Source organism: Phodopus roborovskii, unplaced genomic scaffold, assembly GCF_943737965.1.
Source record: "Phodopus roborovskii unplaced genomic scaffold, PHOROB, whole genome shotgun sequence".
In the NCBI taxonomy this organism is placed as follows: Eukaryota; Metazoa; Chordata; class Mammalia; order Rodentia; family Cricetidae; genus Phodopus; species Phodopus roborovskii.
In genome coordinates this window covers 38,484,164-38,499,683 of record NW_026126433.1, presented here as the reverse complement: position 1 = coordinate 38,499,683, position 15,520 = coordinate 38,484,164, and the positions used below count along the sequence as shown (strand labels likewise).

The window sequence follows — 15,520 nt, the reverse complement described above, 5'->3', positions numbered from 1 at the left end:
ATATCTGGGAATGGCCCGGCCCAGGGTCTAGAAACTTGTGGTAATTAAAAAGTAAATACAGATCAAAAAGAAACACGCAGTCCGGCTCTCCCCGGCCCAGGTTGCCCACACAAATGGAATCCCCGAAACTGAACGCTGGTGTGCGTGAGATTTACTGATCTGGCCTTGGGTGTCTCTTTCACCTCTCAGAAAGGCGAAAAGGGGGCAGGAGGACTTAGTCCCCAGCGCAAACAGGCGCGAGTCAGCGGCCGCGCTCCGGCGACGCGACGCAAGCACTTACTTCTCATAATGGTACTTGCAGTAAAGCTTCTTGTCCCGGTAGAAGCAGGTGGTCTCCAGGGGCTCTTTGCAGGAAGCGCACTGCACGCACTGCTCATGCCAGAAGCTGTCGTTGAGCCGAAGCAGAAACCTGTCCGAGATGACTCGCTGACAGCCTTCGCAGACAGACTTGGGACTCACCGCCCTGCCTACAGCAGCAAGAGACGTTCGCCCATGAGCCATACATGCAAGCCAACCCCGTGAAACACTCGCGATCGAATCAGGCTCACAGATTTATGCCCCTGGGCTATGCATTCCCCCCTGGAAAGTCCCCGGTGATCAGATATTTAAAAAAAAAAAAAAAAAACCTCAAACCAAGTGGCAATGACATTGCTAATAAACAAAGACTAAATAGCAATGTATAAATTCTAGCGAGGAAGGGGGGGGCTGAAGGCAGTAAATGGCCTTAATTATCAGACAGACCCAGGTATCATTGCGAGCATATGAGCATTCTGTAAAATTAGATTACAAATGAATTTGTGCTCCTGGGACTCTCAAGTCGTCATTAATCAACCATTAAGTCACTGTTTGTGTCTTTGGACTACCTTTAAATGATCAACAATAATTTACTTGCAAGTGCGTTCTATTTTTAAAAGGAAAACTAACATTTTCTGTTTTCTTTAAAAAAAAAAAAAATCTGTGAGTGCAAGAAAATGCTCTCTCCCCCAAGCAAGCTCAGTACTGTTCAAACTAAAGAATCCTTCCTATGACTTGGTTGGTGTGCAAATCGCGGGTGGCTTTTTATAATTAGGAAATGTCAAGATGGGGAAAATAAGAGCTGAGTGCACAGACTGCGAAGGGTGCGGGTCAGAGTACTAGATGCCCTCTGCTCAGAAGAGCAGCGTGGAGCAACAAATCTCTTAGCCCAGTTAGGGACTCTGCCCTACCCCTTGACCTTTTCGACTTTTTCCCTCCTGATCTTGTTCTAGCAAGGACCTCCCCACATACACACGGGACAGAGGGAAGAACACTCCGCTGCCTTTGTTGACACTTTTCACAACCGTTTAAAGAAACCCTGTGCTGCCACAAGACGGTCTTGTCCATGATGTCCCAGAGGACTGGTCCTCCATACTGCAACTACACGAATCTCACTTTCTGCTTTGGGGAACAGCCGCCAGCTTGTAAACCGGACAGGTCATTTTATGGAGTGGGAAGATGACAAGAAGGACTGGAGAAAGCTGGGCGGTCGTTCTCAACTGTAAATTTCTGTTTTCTTAGTCTCAGCATTCCAGGCCACTGCCCCAGCATTAGAGCGAACCTGGGTCATAAGGAGCAACGGACTAAACCCGATACACCTTAAGTCCGCACACGCTCTGGCCTGTGTCTTCTGGCTGTTGAGGGAAGGGAACACAGGCTTCGCAATTCCTTTCCTCTGAATTGTTGGGGTGGTGTTGGCGGTTTCTCTCTGGAAAGGATTTCTACAATCGAAAATTTTCAATTCACTCTATTGGTTCTAGAGTTAGGGGAAAGAGGCAAGGGCTTAAATGACAAAAGAAAAAGCTCTTCTGAAAAAAGAAGAGGAGGGAAGAAAGAAAAGAAGGAAGGACGAGATAAAGGAAAGAAACACCTTTCCCCCAAATCTGAAAACCCAAAAAGCAAAATTGGGGAGAAACTGCCAAACAAGAATTACTGCTCTGAGCTCTGGAAGACCCAGAGCGAGACTCTTCTGGACCCCTTGATCTTCTCCTCCTCTGTGGCTGGGTTGGGGGTAGTGGATACCGGGCTTGCGGAACTGGGCTCCGGCTTCAGTTAATTAAAGACCAGGCGAGGGCCCCGCCGCGCAAGCTAATCCCAGAGCAGCGCTGCCCACCAGCCCGGAAAAGCCCCGGGGCCATGCCCAATACTAAAATTGGGGCTGGAGTTGGTGGGGGAAGAGAAGAACTTGGGCGCTCCGGGGACTCGGACCTCTGCTGCCCATGCTCAGACACAGACCTCAGAAAATTCGGTGGCATTTATGAGCCGTCGATCAGCTCCATGATTAAAAAATCCAGCCCTGGGTATTATTAATCACTTGCCACTCAAACGCCCGTGGACATGCTCACCCGCCCCCCACGGCTTTGGGGAATTCGATTTTGAGCTCATGAGACCCGAGGAGGTTTACTGGTTGTTTGGTAAGGACGACTCAAAAAGACTGATGGACACGGAAAGACAGAGAGCGGATGCCGCTACGTGCACGAAGAGGGTGCTAGGCTGATCGCCTAACCCGGTACCAGAGAGCTGGCTGACGCGCTGAGTTCCAGCCTGGCAGCAGGAGGATGCGACAGGGGGGAGAATGGAGTTGAACACTTACCCAGCAAGGAGGAGAAAGAGGCCGAAGTCTCAATCGCACTTTGAAAGTTCTCCTCCATCTTCAGGCCGTCCAACATGTTCGAGATGAGCCTGGAGGACCTGTAGAGCCGGGAAAGGGATGTGTCTAGCTTCCGTGCCTTCCGGGACTCCGCTCCCTCAGTTGCCACACTCCTGGGAAAGGACAGAAGGGGTGTCCAGGGCGACAAGAATGAGCCTGGAGGGCAGAGTCCAGCCAAGGGAAACGTGGGGTGGGAGGAGAGAGAAGAGCCACCCTGAACTGCTCTGACGGATCTGATTTCACTTGAAGTCTACGCGTTATGTACTTAGGCATCCGCCCCCTTTCTGCGTTCTCCTAACCCCCCACCCCCACCCCTGTCCCCAGGTTTCCCACTTCAAGACCGACTCCGCCCCATGCTATACTAATGTGGCCCCTGGGGACCCCTCTCCAGGAACTGTGCTACTGCGTGTGATGGGGTGGGGGTGCGTGCGTCTCGTCTCAGAGCCAGGACCAAGCGTGCGGGACCGTCCAGGTCCGATACCCCGTGACCCGGCCACTCAGTTTCGACCCTCACCTGTCTTGGGTCGGAGAGAGACAGAGTAAGGGACTCGGAGACCGTCCCGCCTGCTTCCGTACTCCTGGCGCTGCGCTCTGCTTGGGGGCGCTTGGGAGTGGGTGTGCGGGGCGCGCGGGGAGGTGCTCCCGCCGGTCGGCCAGAGCCGGGAACGTCTGCAGGAGCAAAGGAGTCGCCTCAGGGAGGAGCCGCGACTGGCCCGGCTCACTCTTGGATGCATTTCAAATCAACTTTCTGCAACACGCCCGCCCGAGCCGAAGCCTAAGGAACCCTCGCAGCCTTCCCTACCTGATGGCCGAGCTCGCCCCCAGCGTCCGGAGCGGCGCGAAGCGACCGAGAGGAGCGGGCGGCTTGGGCGGAGGACGGCGGCGGCGTCCCCGAGGCTGTAGCCAGAGCAGCCGCCCCGACTCCGGCGCGCCCGGGACAGAGCGGGAGCGAACGACGGCCCCCGGTTCTGCTCCTCGGCGCGCCGGAGCCGGGCCGGGCCGGGCCGTGTCCACAATCTGCCTGTCTTCTCGGGACGTCCCGCCAAGCCCGAGCCGCTCTGCAGCCGGGAAGGGGAGGCCAGACTGCTGCTACAAGGCCGCCAGAGAAATCCGAGGCCCTGGGTCCTGGGTGCAAAGTCGGCCCTGCTTCTCCGAGGCGGCTCCAGCGACTTCTGACAGCGGCCGCTGGCTGCGTGCGCGGCCCGGGAAGGGGGTGGGGTGCGCAGGGCGGGGGCCTGGGAGCGCGTCCCGTGGCGGGGCCCGCGGTGTTCGCTTTCCCGGCTTGGCTGCTCGGCCCACCGCGAGGCTGCAGCTCGGTACTCGGGTCTGCTGCCCAGGGCTCCCGTCTGCTGCCCGGACGTCCCGGGCACCCAAACTTTTCCTCCTCTCCACGTGGAACTGTTGCCTCGGGAAGCTGTGCCCAAGCCTCCGCCGAAATCCGTGCCACCTAGACTACGCGCGGGCGGGATGGGGATCCGGTTGCTCTCGGATCTGCACCGTAAGTGATGACTAACCTCCGGCAGCCCTCACCTGGAGGCCCCGGGAAGCTCCTAGAGCCGTTTTCCGTTTTGTGAGCGCAGATACCAGAAGCTCCAAACTCCTCAGACTTTCATTTTCCCACTGGCTCCTGCGAGTTACAACTTTGTTTAGGCTTAAAACTCAATTCACCATTTCTGGCTGAAATCTCTTCACCGCTGGGAAATGCAATAGTAAGACCCATGCCCAAACCTTAAATCAGACTCCCTCTATCCCATCCGGCAGGCTGGACACCAGACAAAGCCAGCCAAAGGAACTTTTCCTAGAAAAGAAGTTCCTGGGGGGCAATTTTTTAATTCCTTATTATTCATAATATTCGATTGCAGGGACAGACCTTCAGTCTCTCTAGAGGCAGGAATAGGGTCTTGCTCCTCTATTCCAAGAAGAGCCTTGGGCCAAGTGATTCAATAAACACATCATTGCCTTGGCTAACATTTATCGACCACTAATTATGTAACAATCTTGGTTCCATAGTCAACTCATCTAATCTTTACAATTTAAGGTAGAGACAATTAGGGTCTCAATGTTCTGATGCCTTAAGGAAACAGGCACCTGTACATGTGAAATTCCAGCCCGGGCTCCTGAACACAGTTGAAGTTCCAATTTATGGAATTCTCTAGGGCACCCTCACCTCTACACTGAGAGAGAAACCGAGAGGGAATTATCTGGCTCTATAGCATGGGCAGCCCAATCAGAGGACATGCCATGTAAGCAAGGATTCTCTAGCACCTTTTCCAAGGAAAAGAATTCAGACAAGCTCTGCTGTGCTTAGGAGCACACACACACACACACACACACACACACACACACACACACACAACCACCACCACCACAACCACCACCATCCTCAATGTTTTCAACCCACAAGCACAAGCCAAACACATAATATGACTTCAGAGGAACAAAGAAAAAGGGCAAAGTGTTTAATACATTGTATTAGAATGCCGCTTTAAACTTTTTAGGGTACTTCTATATATATGGTTTTTGCTTGATCTCTACAACAAACCTGTGAGGTAGGCAGAACAAATTTTATCTATTGTTCTAGACAAATCTTCGGGGCTTAGTACAGCCAGGAGATTTCTCTACTATTGCCCAGGAGGCTAGTGCCATGTCTCCTGACCTTTGTCCTGTCTATCATCCAGATAGAACAGGATATGGGGGAGGGGAGGTAAATTACATGTATTCCTTGGATAATCTATAAGATAGAAATTTGTTAAGAAAAAAAGAATAGAGCAAACACACCCACAAGAAATATTACTTTAAGGGCCCAGCTGAGTTTTTGTTTAACTAAAAGTCTTGAGTTTATGAACTGTGTTTAACTGGTGGAGCAAGCATGTTCTTTTTAGTGAATATCCAGGAAATTAATAGATTGTCATTTGTTCTGAGTCTTCCTAGTAGTTCTGGCATCAGGAAGAAAGCTTGATTAGTGTAGAGCACACAAGTTAGGGGTATGGATGTCTTTCCCCCCTGGTGATTTGGGCACTTCACTAGGGACTGTGTCTCACAATCCCAATGTAAGCTCCACCCCTCTTAGTGCAGAGCCAGGCACACATGTGATTAACAAATACTGTTTGCTTGACTGAGGGATGAGTGGACCTCTCCTGAGTGGTGGACCTCTGGCTATAGTCTGAAGCCTGCAGGGAAAGGCCAGTAAGCAAAAAGTCTCAGTCCTTAGTGGTTTCTTTCTTTTACCCATATAAAATCTATTTTTATCTTCTCTCTCTTCACTTCCCTCATCCACCTCCTCCCAGACCTCCCCAACACATCTTCTTGTGTCCTTTTCTTTTTTAGCTTTTAATACAACTGTCAATATGAGGATGAGTGTAGGACCATCCGCAGGAGCATGGGAAACCTACCAGTGGTCACACTCCCAGAGAAAAATAATTCTCCCTTCCCAAGTAGTCATCAAGTGCCATCACTTCTCACACTTGAATTTTGACCTGGCCGATCTTGTGTAGGTCTTGTGCAGGTAACATAGCTGCTCTGCAATCATGACAGCAATGGCCAAGTCATATCCAGAAGACAGAGTTTCACAGTACGCCTCCACACCTGCCAGCTCTTAAATTCTTTCCACCTCTCCTTCCATGATCCTCCCTATTTCCTGACATAGATTTCTCATTTAGGGCTAAGCAATGCTAAGCAATACACAGCAATGCTATTACTTCTTCCTAGCACTTGAACTAGTTATGAGTCTCTAGCTGCCCATTGTGAACCTTTTCTAAGCAAGATTGATAGCAGCATAAACCTATGACTATGAACACAAACACTCAGATGGCAGGTTGGCAACATGAACATTTAGCAAAATTATTATTATTATTAGTAGTAGTAGTAACAGTAGCAGTAGCAGTAGTGATAGTAAGTTTCCTGCAAGAGCCTATGACATCCACAGTCATGGACTTTTGACCAGGAAGGTTTACAGTCAAGCATGAATCCCCTCCAGTGGAGTAGAAAGAGGTTGATTACCCTGTAATACCCATGTTGCAGCAGTGGGCACATCTGGCCTGGCAGATCAGTACTATAGCAGACCATTATTTTATATATAAACAGTCTCCTCATGTCATGTCAGTAGTGTTTGTTGTCATTGTTGTTCTTTATGATAGCCACCTGAGCAGGCTGAGATGGAACCTATTTAAAAGCATTTTGATCTGGTCCCTGGAGCGCAGAAGAAAGGTCATTCAGATCCCTTGGTACTAGGGTTACAGTGTTTGTGTGGGCACTGGGAACTGAACTCAGATCTTCTAGAAGAGCAGCAAGTGTTGTTAACCATCAAGCTGCCTCTCTAGTTTCTGTAGCACATTTCAAAACTTGAATTGTTTCCTTTGTTTTTTTTTTTTTTTTTTTTTTTTTTGGAGGGTTCTTTATATGCTCTAGATACTAGTCCTCTATCTGATTTATAGGTAGCAAAGATTTTTCTCCTATCCGGTGGATTGCCTTTCCACTATACTGACAGTTTCTCTTGCTGTAAGAGGCTTTTTAATTTCATGAAACCATGCCAGCTGTTCTGTTTACTTACTATGTGGTTGGAGTCCCATTTAGAAAGTCTCTACCCAGGGTTTTATATTGAAGTGGACTCCCTGCTGCTTCAGCCAGCAGTTTCAGAGTACTAGTCTTGTGCTGAGGCCCTTAATCCTTTCTGAGTTGAGATATGAAGGTAAGAGATGCCTTTCTTTAATCCCAGCACTCAGGAGACAGAGGGTGGCAGATCTCTGTGAGTTCAAGGCCAGCCTGGTCTACAGAGTGAGTTCCAGGACAGGCTCCAAAGCGATACAGAGAAACCCTGTCTGGAAAAATCAAAAAATAAAAAGAGAGATAGGAATCTGCATGTTGATATCCAGGTTTCTCAGCACCATTTGGTGAAGATGCTGTCCTTTCTCCAATATATATACTTGTGGTATCTTTGTCAAAAATCAAGTAGCTGTAGTTGTATGAACTTTTATCTGGGTCCTCTGTTCTACTGATTCTGTTACTATATGTCTGGTTTTATGCCAGGACGACACTGTTTTTATTACTGTGGCTGTGTAGTATAATTTGAACTCAGATATACTAATACATTTTGCAGTGATCTTTTTATGCAGGATTGCTTTGGTTTTTCTTGTATTATGATTGCATATAAATTTTAAGTTTTTTTCTATATCTGTGAACAATGTCCTTGGGATTTTTATCAGCAGTACACTAAATCTATAGGTTGCTTTTATTAGGACAGATCTATGTGTATAGATTTTAACATTTAGATAGCAGTGTCTTTCTCAGTGTCTTAAAGTTTTCATTGTGCAGATCCTTGCTTAGGTGTAGTCCTAAGAACACGATATAATAGGTGTCTAGACCACACGAAGAACTAAAAAAAATCAAGAAAGCAATCACAGAAACCAGAGAGGCAGTTTGGTTATTATGACCAATTGAGGCTCTTCCAGAAGTTCTGAGTTGAGTTCCCAGTATCTCCAACAGTCCTATATTTTGAAAGAGAGAGAGAGAGAGACTACTATGAATTGGATTGATTTCCTGATTTCCTTTTCAATATGTTTGTCACCAATATATAGAAAGGCTACCAATTTTATGTATTAATTTTGAAAGTGTTTATCAGCTCTAAGAGTTTTTTGTTTTGTTTTGTTTTTTGTTTTTAAAGTGGTGGCTTGAAGGTCTCTTGTGCATAGAATCATGTCATCTGCAAATAAGAATATTTTAAATTCTTTTGCCTTTGCTCTGCCTAAGACTTCAATCATTCTACTGACTAGAAGGAGAGAGTGGACATCCCTGCCTTCTTCCTGATCTCAGCAGGAATGCTTTGAGGTTTCCTACGTTTCTTATGATGTTGGCTACAGGTTTGTCATACATATCTCTTATTTTCTTAAGGTATTACCCTGTACCCCCAACCTCTCTGTGACTTTAATCACAAAAGGATGTGGAATTTCGTTGAAAGCCTTTTCTGCATCTATTGAGATATTCTGTCTTTGAGTCCATTTATATGATGTATTACATTTATTGATTTATGTTATGTTGAACCATCCCTGAATCTCTGGAATGAAGCCAACTTGGTGATGATGAATGGCCTTTCTGATGTGATCTTGAATTTGTCTTACCAGTATCAGTATTTCATTGAGGGTTTTGCATCTATGTTCATCAGGGAGATAGGGCTGAAGTTTTATTTTTGTTTTTTTGTGTCTTAATCTGATTTGGGTACTAGGATAAGAACTCTGTCACAAAAAGTTTTGAAGCATTCTTTTTTCTATTTCATGCAAAAAAAAATGAGTAGTATTGATTTCAGTTCTCTGAAGGTCTGGCAGAATTCTGTAGTGAGCTTATCTTGTCTTGGGATTTTTTTTTTTAAGTTGGGAAACTTTTTATTATTGTTTCAATCTAGTTTCTGGTTATAGATTTGTTTGAATTACTTATTTAATTTGTTCAAATTTGTGTAGGTCATATGCATCTAGAAAACCTCCACTTCTTTTAGATTGTCTAACTTACAAGAACATTGATTTTAGTCAGAGGGTGGTTACAAATGCCATTTATCACAGCACTGGGGAGGCAAAGGCAGGTGGATCTCTGTGAGTTCGAGGCCGCCCTGGTCTACAAAGTGAGTTCCAGGACAGGCTCCAAAACTAAACAGAGAAACCTTATCTCAAACAAACAAGAACATAGATTTTAAAGTATGTCCTTATTATTTTCTAGATTTTATTGGCATCTGTTATAATGTCTCCCTTTTGCCTCTAATTAATTTGATATTCTATTTGTTTTAGTTAATTTATATAAGAATCTTTCACTCTTTTAACTTCATAAAATTTTATTTTGTATGTGTGAATGCTTGGCACTATGAGTATGACTGGTGCATGTGGACACTAGGGGATGGAGCCAGAGTCCCCTGGAGTTTTAAACAACTGTGAGCTACTATGTAGGTGCTGGGAATTGAACCCAGGCTCTCTGAAAGAGCAGCAAGTGTTCTTAACTGCTAAATCATCTCTCCAGTCCCTAGACTTGTCAATCTTGTTTATCTTTTCAAAGAGCCAGTTCTTCATTTCCTTGTTTCTTTGTATTGTTTTGTTCAGTTTCAATTCATTTATTTCTGCCCTATTCTTAATTATTTTCCCTCACTTACTTGTTTGTTGGTTTGCTTTTCCAAGGCCTAGAGGTAAGATATTTATTTGCACTCTCAGTTTGTTTGCTTGTTTGTTTTTAATTTAAGCATTTGGGACTATAAACCTTCCTTGTTGATATCTGGGATTTTTTTTATGCTGTGGTCAGATAGGATATAAGGTGTTATCTCATATTTCCTGTATCTGTTGGGGCTTGCTTTGTGTCTTCCCAATATGTGATCTACTTTGGAGAAAGTTTAGTGAGCTGCTGAGAAGAATGTGAATTCTTTAATGTTTGGGTGGAATGTTCTGTAAGTGGCTGGCTGTTGGGTCCCTCTGAACACTCAACTCGGTGTTTCTCTATTAACATTTTTTTCTGGATGACTTCTTTCTTGGAGACAGTGGGTTATTGATACTATGTGGCTTGACATCTAGTAGTACCTGTGTTTGATACATATGTGCTATCTTCTTGGATTGTTCCCTTTGAGAATCGATCTTCTTTGTCTCTTCTAATTGGCTTTCATTTTAAATCTATTTTGTGTAATATTGGAATCACTTTGCTCTCTTGTTTCCTAGTTGTGTTTGCTTGGGGTACCTTCCTCCATCCTTTCACCCTAAGATAGTGTCTGTCTTTGATAGTGAGGTGTGTTTCATAGAGACAGGGAAAAAAGGGGGGCTATCTTCTAAACCAATTTTCTTAATGGTGAACTCAAACTACAGAAGTGAGAGTGGGGGGGTTGAGAAGGAAAGGGTTATGATCATGTGAAGTGGATACATGCAAGGTGGGGGCAGCTGGGCATGACAGGATTCAAGGAGGAACCTGAGAAACTCCATGGAGCAACTGTGGCACACAGCACTTGATGGAGGTAGGGTGGCCTCGGGTGGGAGTCACTTAAGAGGGCAGTGACTTCATGGAACAATCGCAATGAGCAAGAAAATCGGTGGTGTGGGTTCAGTTCTACTCCTAGCCCTGCCACTGAGACTGACATTAGTTACCTAGCAGCCTCGGGTTATGAAATTGGACTGTCTTTGGCCCAGGGAGTAGAGTAGAACTCAAAGTGTCCTGTGAAGTGGTTGTGGAGGTTTAGGCTTAGCTGGTTTGTCTAAGTGAGGTGTCTATCAATAAAGATACAACATCTCATCCAAACGTGAAAATATCTATCTATGTTCACTGCATCTGGGAAGCTGAGGCAGGAAGCTTGCAAGTATCATGCCAGCCAGGGCTAAAGATCTGAGAGAGAGACACAGAGAGAGAGATGGGGAAAGGGAGAGGGAGAGGAGAAGGAGAGGGAGAGGGAGAGAGGCTTTGTGTTATCTCTTTTCTGATTCATTTGGCCTGTCCCATTGAGTTGGGGATCCTGGACAGTGTTCGCACTGTAGGCTGTTGCTTTGCATTTTAAGTGAGAGATGATGCCATGGAGCCAGTTCCCAGAAGTCCTTCACAGAGAATGAGCCATGCTCTCACTCTTTTGAGATATTCTCCAACAAACTTTCTTTGGCGAAATTCTGGAAGTAAGGTAAGTAGGCTTCAGATAGAACTTCAGTATGTGACTTTTTTTTTTTTTTTTTTTTTTTTTTTTTTTTTGAGTTGAAAGCAATCTTCAAGCTCATCTAGTCCAACCATTTGGTTTGTAATGGAGATGCCATCTTTTGGGACATTGATTGATCTGGTCTAGCCATTCTGAAAGTGAAAGGGTACTTCCAGAATCTTCAGGTGAGTGAAGATCCCAACCATTATCCACTCTCATCTGAATTTGTTCCACTTCTTTCCATGCCTCCCATAAACTGGGACACCCAGACATGGCAACAACATGTCCAGGGCCTCCTATCCCTCCAGGGACATTAAAACATCCACCAACATGGATTAATTTTATGTCAAGGTTTTACTGACAGGGTATACATAATTAACAAGCTCTCCTTAGTCCTTTTCTGCATGTGTCCATGGCAAGTTCCTACCATGGCATCAGCTACAGCTGCTGTTACCATACAGTTGGTATTCAGACTGAAGTGTGGAAATACGCAGTTATCTGTGCAAAGAGACAAGCAGTGTTTCAAACATCAAGCACCCTGCAATTTCAGGCAGATGCCAAGAGCTGGAAGGACTATATCTCTGTCTTAGCATAGTACACTGCTCTTAGAAGGAAGTTGTTGGTTTTCATTGTTAGGAGAAAATATCTAGTTTTCAACAGTAGCTTAAGTAAGGAAGTACTTCATCTCAGTTGCAGAGGTCAGCCTGTGGTCTCCAGCTCTGTTGTGTCTGGACATGGTAGTACATCATGGCTAAAGGACAGGGAGCAGCAACACTGTCCATCCATGGTGACCAGGAAGCAGAAAGTAGAAAAGCCATAGATGACATAGACTCTTCAAAGTCATAGCCCCATGACCTGCTTCCTCTAACTATTCCTTTTCTGATAAGTTGAGTTATGATCCGCAGCTTTAATAGACTGTTAATCTATTGTGTGGTTTGAAGCATCATCATCCAATCACCTCTCAGGGGCCCCAGCTACAAACACTGCTGTCTTGGGCACCAAGCATTCAACATATGAACCACTGAGGCAGTGATTCTCAACCTTCCTAATGGTGAGACCATTTAAATTCTGGTGCTGTGGTGATCCCCAACCATAACATTATTTTCATTACTACTTCATAACTGTAATTTTGCTACTGTTATGAACCATAATGTAAATATCTGTGTTTTTCGATGGTCATATGATTCCTGTGAAAGTGTCAGAGCCACTGCTCTGAAGACTACCACACATCCAAAAATTCACAAGGCCCTTGCCACATCAGCCTGGAAGCCACGCACATTGGAGGAAGACAGGCAAAAGCCATCGAATGGGATTGTCCATGGGGCTGTGCAAGGACCTCACAATCCATGTAAGAGTTCCCCAATTCTGTTCTTTCCCACTATCTATCTTCATTCAAGCAATGGTTTGCAGATTAGGTGAGGCCTGCAGACCCATGGTGGAGTCAGTCACTTCCTCTACAACAGAAAACAGAAGCAAAAGTAACAGCCTCCATGTGTTGGACTGATTCAGACCCCCTGGACGTGGATCTCAGCCAGAAGGACTGAGCAGTCTAAGGGACCTCAGACAGTGGAACCAGGATGTATTCCTGGTGCACAAAAAGACCTTGCTGACACATCCCCCATGGAGGGGTACTCCCTTAACCTAGAGACAGGAGAGAAGTCCTAGTCCCTACTCTAAATGACTTGACAGATTTAGATGACCCCTCCTGGAGGGCATCACCCTACATGTGGAGGGGGGGATGGGAGGGGAGGGTGGTCAGGGTGCATGTGAGGGTGGGAGAGAGGGAAAGAGGGAGGGAGAGGGAACTGGGATCGATATGATATATATACATACATACATACATACATACATACATACATATATATATATCAGCCTCCATCAAGCCTTCGAGGCAGCTCAGCTGATAAAGGGCTTGCTGTGCTCAGTTCTAAGAACCTACATTTTAAAAGCCAGGCAGTATGTTCACACTTGTAATACTAGCTCCAGGAAGCAGAGAGGATCCCTGGAACATAATGCCAAGCCAGCCCAACCTAATGAGTGAGCCCCAGGCCAGTAAGAGACCTGGATACCTAGGTGCCTATGAACACACACACACACACACACACACACACACACACACACCAGACTCATGAGTCACACATTGCTAAGCGTTAAGAAAGAAGAGGGAGGAGGGAGGAGTCAGAGACCAGTGCTTGGTGGGAGGGAAAAAGAGAGGGAGAGGGCAGAATGGACATCTTGTGGTAGAGTGGAGATGGCAGTGGCATGATTTTTGATTGTTTGTTTTTTACTTTCCTTTCTGTGTTTTATTAAGAGAAACACAAAGGGAAAATTGTGTTATTTGTTAAGGAATGCCAAAATACATTTCAGACCACAGTAAAAATAAGCAAAAACCCTGCTGCCTAGACACAGCTGCACAGTGACAGGGTGGCCAGAGACTGCAAGGTAGGGTCACACTTGGGCAGCACACTCCCTAAGCTCTGCACCCCCCTCCCCCATGAATCCCCTGCTTGGAGCTAACATCCAAGTCTCTTAATTGAGCTGAAAAGCAAGTGCAGCAGCTTTTTCTGGAGAAAGAGGAGGCACTCCAACCCAGCCTCTGCAACAGGAGGGAAGTCAGGGGATGTCTTTGTGACTTGCTCCGGAACATCAGTGAGGTCCTTCTCAAGAGCAACCCCCAGGGAGGGAGGAGAAGCTCCACCGGACTGGGGGCAGAGTTATCTTCATGCCAGCACCTCTTCCCACTGCACGGTGAGCTCTCTTGATGACTGCCCTGCTCAGACCCACCCGTGAGGCTCACGTGCACCTTGCACTGAAAGGACTGTGGCATGCCACCTGTGTATTTGTCACAGTCATAGAGAATGCCCTGAAGCTTTGGTCTTCTAAGGTACAATGGAATGTTCCAGAATGATCATGGGTGAGCTTTGGGAACAGAAGCCTGAGTTCTAAACCAGGCCCGACATTGTGAGCTGTTTAATCGTACATTGTTTAACCTCCTCATGTTCCGGTTGCATCCCTATAAAGGGAAGAAGACAGTACTTGAGAGCAGTGTGCAGTTTATGGAATGGTGAGTGTGAAATAGCTTAACCCTCTGTCTGGCCAACTCCATGCTTAACACCCACCCCGTGTGCCTCCCTCTGGCCTGCCCAGATGCATGGGGGTGGAACTTTTGAAGGAAAACCATCTTGGCTCTTACGTAGGAGCAGGAACTCTTCCAGAGTTCAGAGTGTGTGTGGCTAAGGACAGCAGTTGTCACTGAGTGCATTAGTTACTTTTCTGTACTGTGATGGAACTCTGTGGCCAGAGCAACTTATTGGGGGGAGGGGGTGTTCATCTTGACTTGTGGTTTCAGAGGGTAAGTCCACAATGGTGAGAGACAAAGGCAGTTGGAGAAGCTGGCAGGTCACATGTCAGTCACACAAAGGAATTGGGGACAGCAATTTGAAGTGGGGCAGTTGTGAGCTCTCAAAGCTAAGCTCTACCTCCTGAAGATCCCACAGCTTCCCAAGCAAGACAGACAAACGAGCGTATGAGAGCCATTTCTCATTTAAAACACCACACTATGTAATGGAGGCGTTTCAGCATCATGATCAGATTATGCTCTGTGGCTGGGAGGGTGGACCAGACAGGATGGTGAAGAAGACAGGCTGTGGAGCTGGAATGACTAGGGGCTGGTCTTTGACATTTACAATAGCTTGAGGAAAGTTCCTTAATTTTAGGGAACCTTTGTTTCCTCCTTGGATAAATGAGGGTTTTGTGTGTGTGTGTGTGTGTGTGTGTGTGTGTGTGTGTGTGTGTTCAATGAAATAATAGGTTGGAAAGGACTAACAGTGCACTTGCTGTTGTCGTTGTCTTGAAAGACTACTTTGTTGAACTCTGAAACTCTGATGCTGAGCACATGCATATGTGTGCCTAAAAGGGAGGTGACACCAGCTGTTGGCACTAAGATGCATGTGGATTGTGGCTTCCTGTTCCAGGTAATTTGCAATCCACTACCTCCTCCCTTAATCTCATATAAGCAGTACCAAGTCAGTACAATGCAGGCTTCCCCCATGAGGCCCCCGCTCCCAAGCTCCAGCATATCCTACATTTGACACTGTGGTGACATTTCACATTACATAGACTTGGAAATAACCAGAAGAACACAGAGCACACAGAGTGACTGTGCAGGGTCAACATTAGGACCCAGTATAAAAGCAGAACACCTTGTTGTTCACTTGTAATCC

The 15,520-nt window shown here is 46.2% G+C and overlaps 1 protein-coding gene across 1 annotated transcript in view; it reads right to left on the bottom strand.

Annotated features, from left to right (window-relative positions):
- Positions 1–2,754, bottom strand: part of Lmx1a (LIM homeobox transcription factor 1 alpha) — a 135,174-nt gene extending 132,420 nt beyond the window's left edge. The window contains exons 1-2 of the mRNA XM_051186199.1: positions 2,609–2,754; positions 281–467 (exon numbers count right to left, since the gene is read on the bottom strand). Of these exons, the coding sequence (XP_051042156.1) occupies positions 281–467; positions 2,609–2,684 (263 nt within the window). The 5' untranslated portion in view covers positions 2,685–2,754. The remainder of the gene's footprint in view (positions 1–280; positions 468–2,608) is intronic.
- Positions 2,755–15,520: the final 12,766 nt, after the last annotated feature.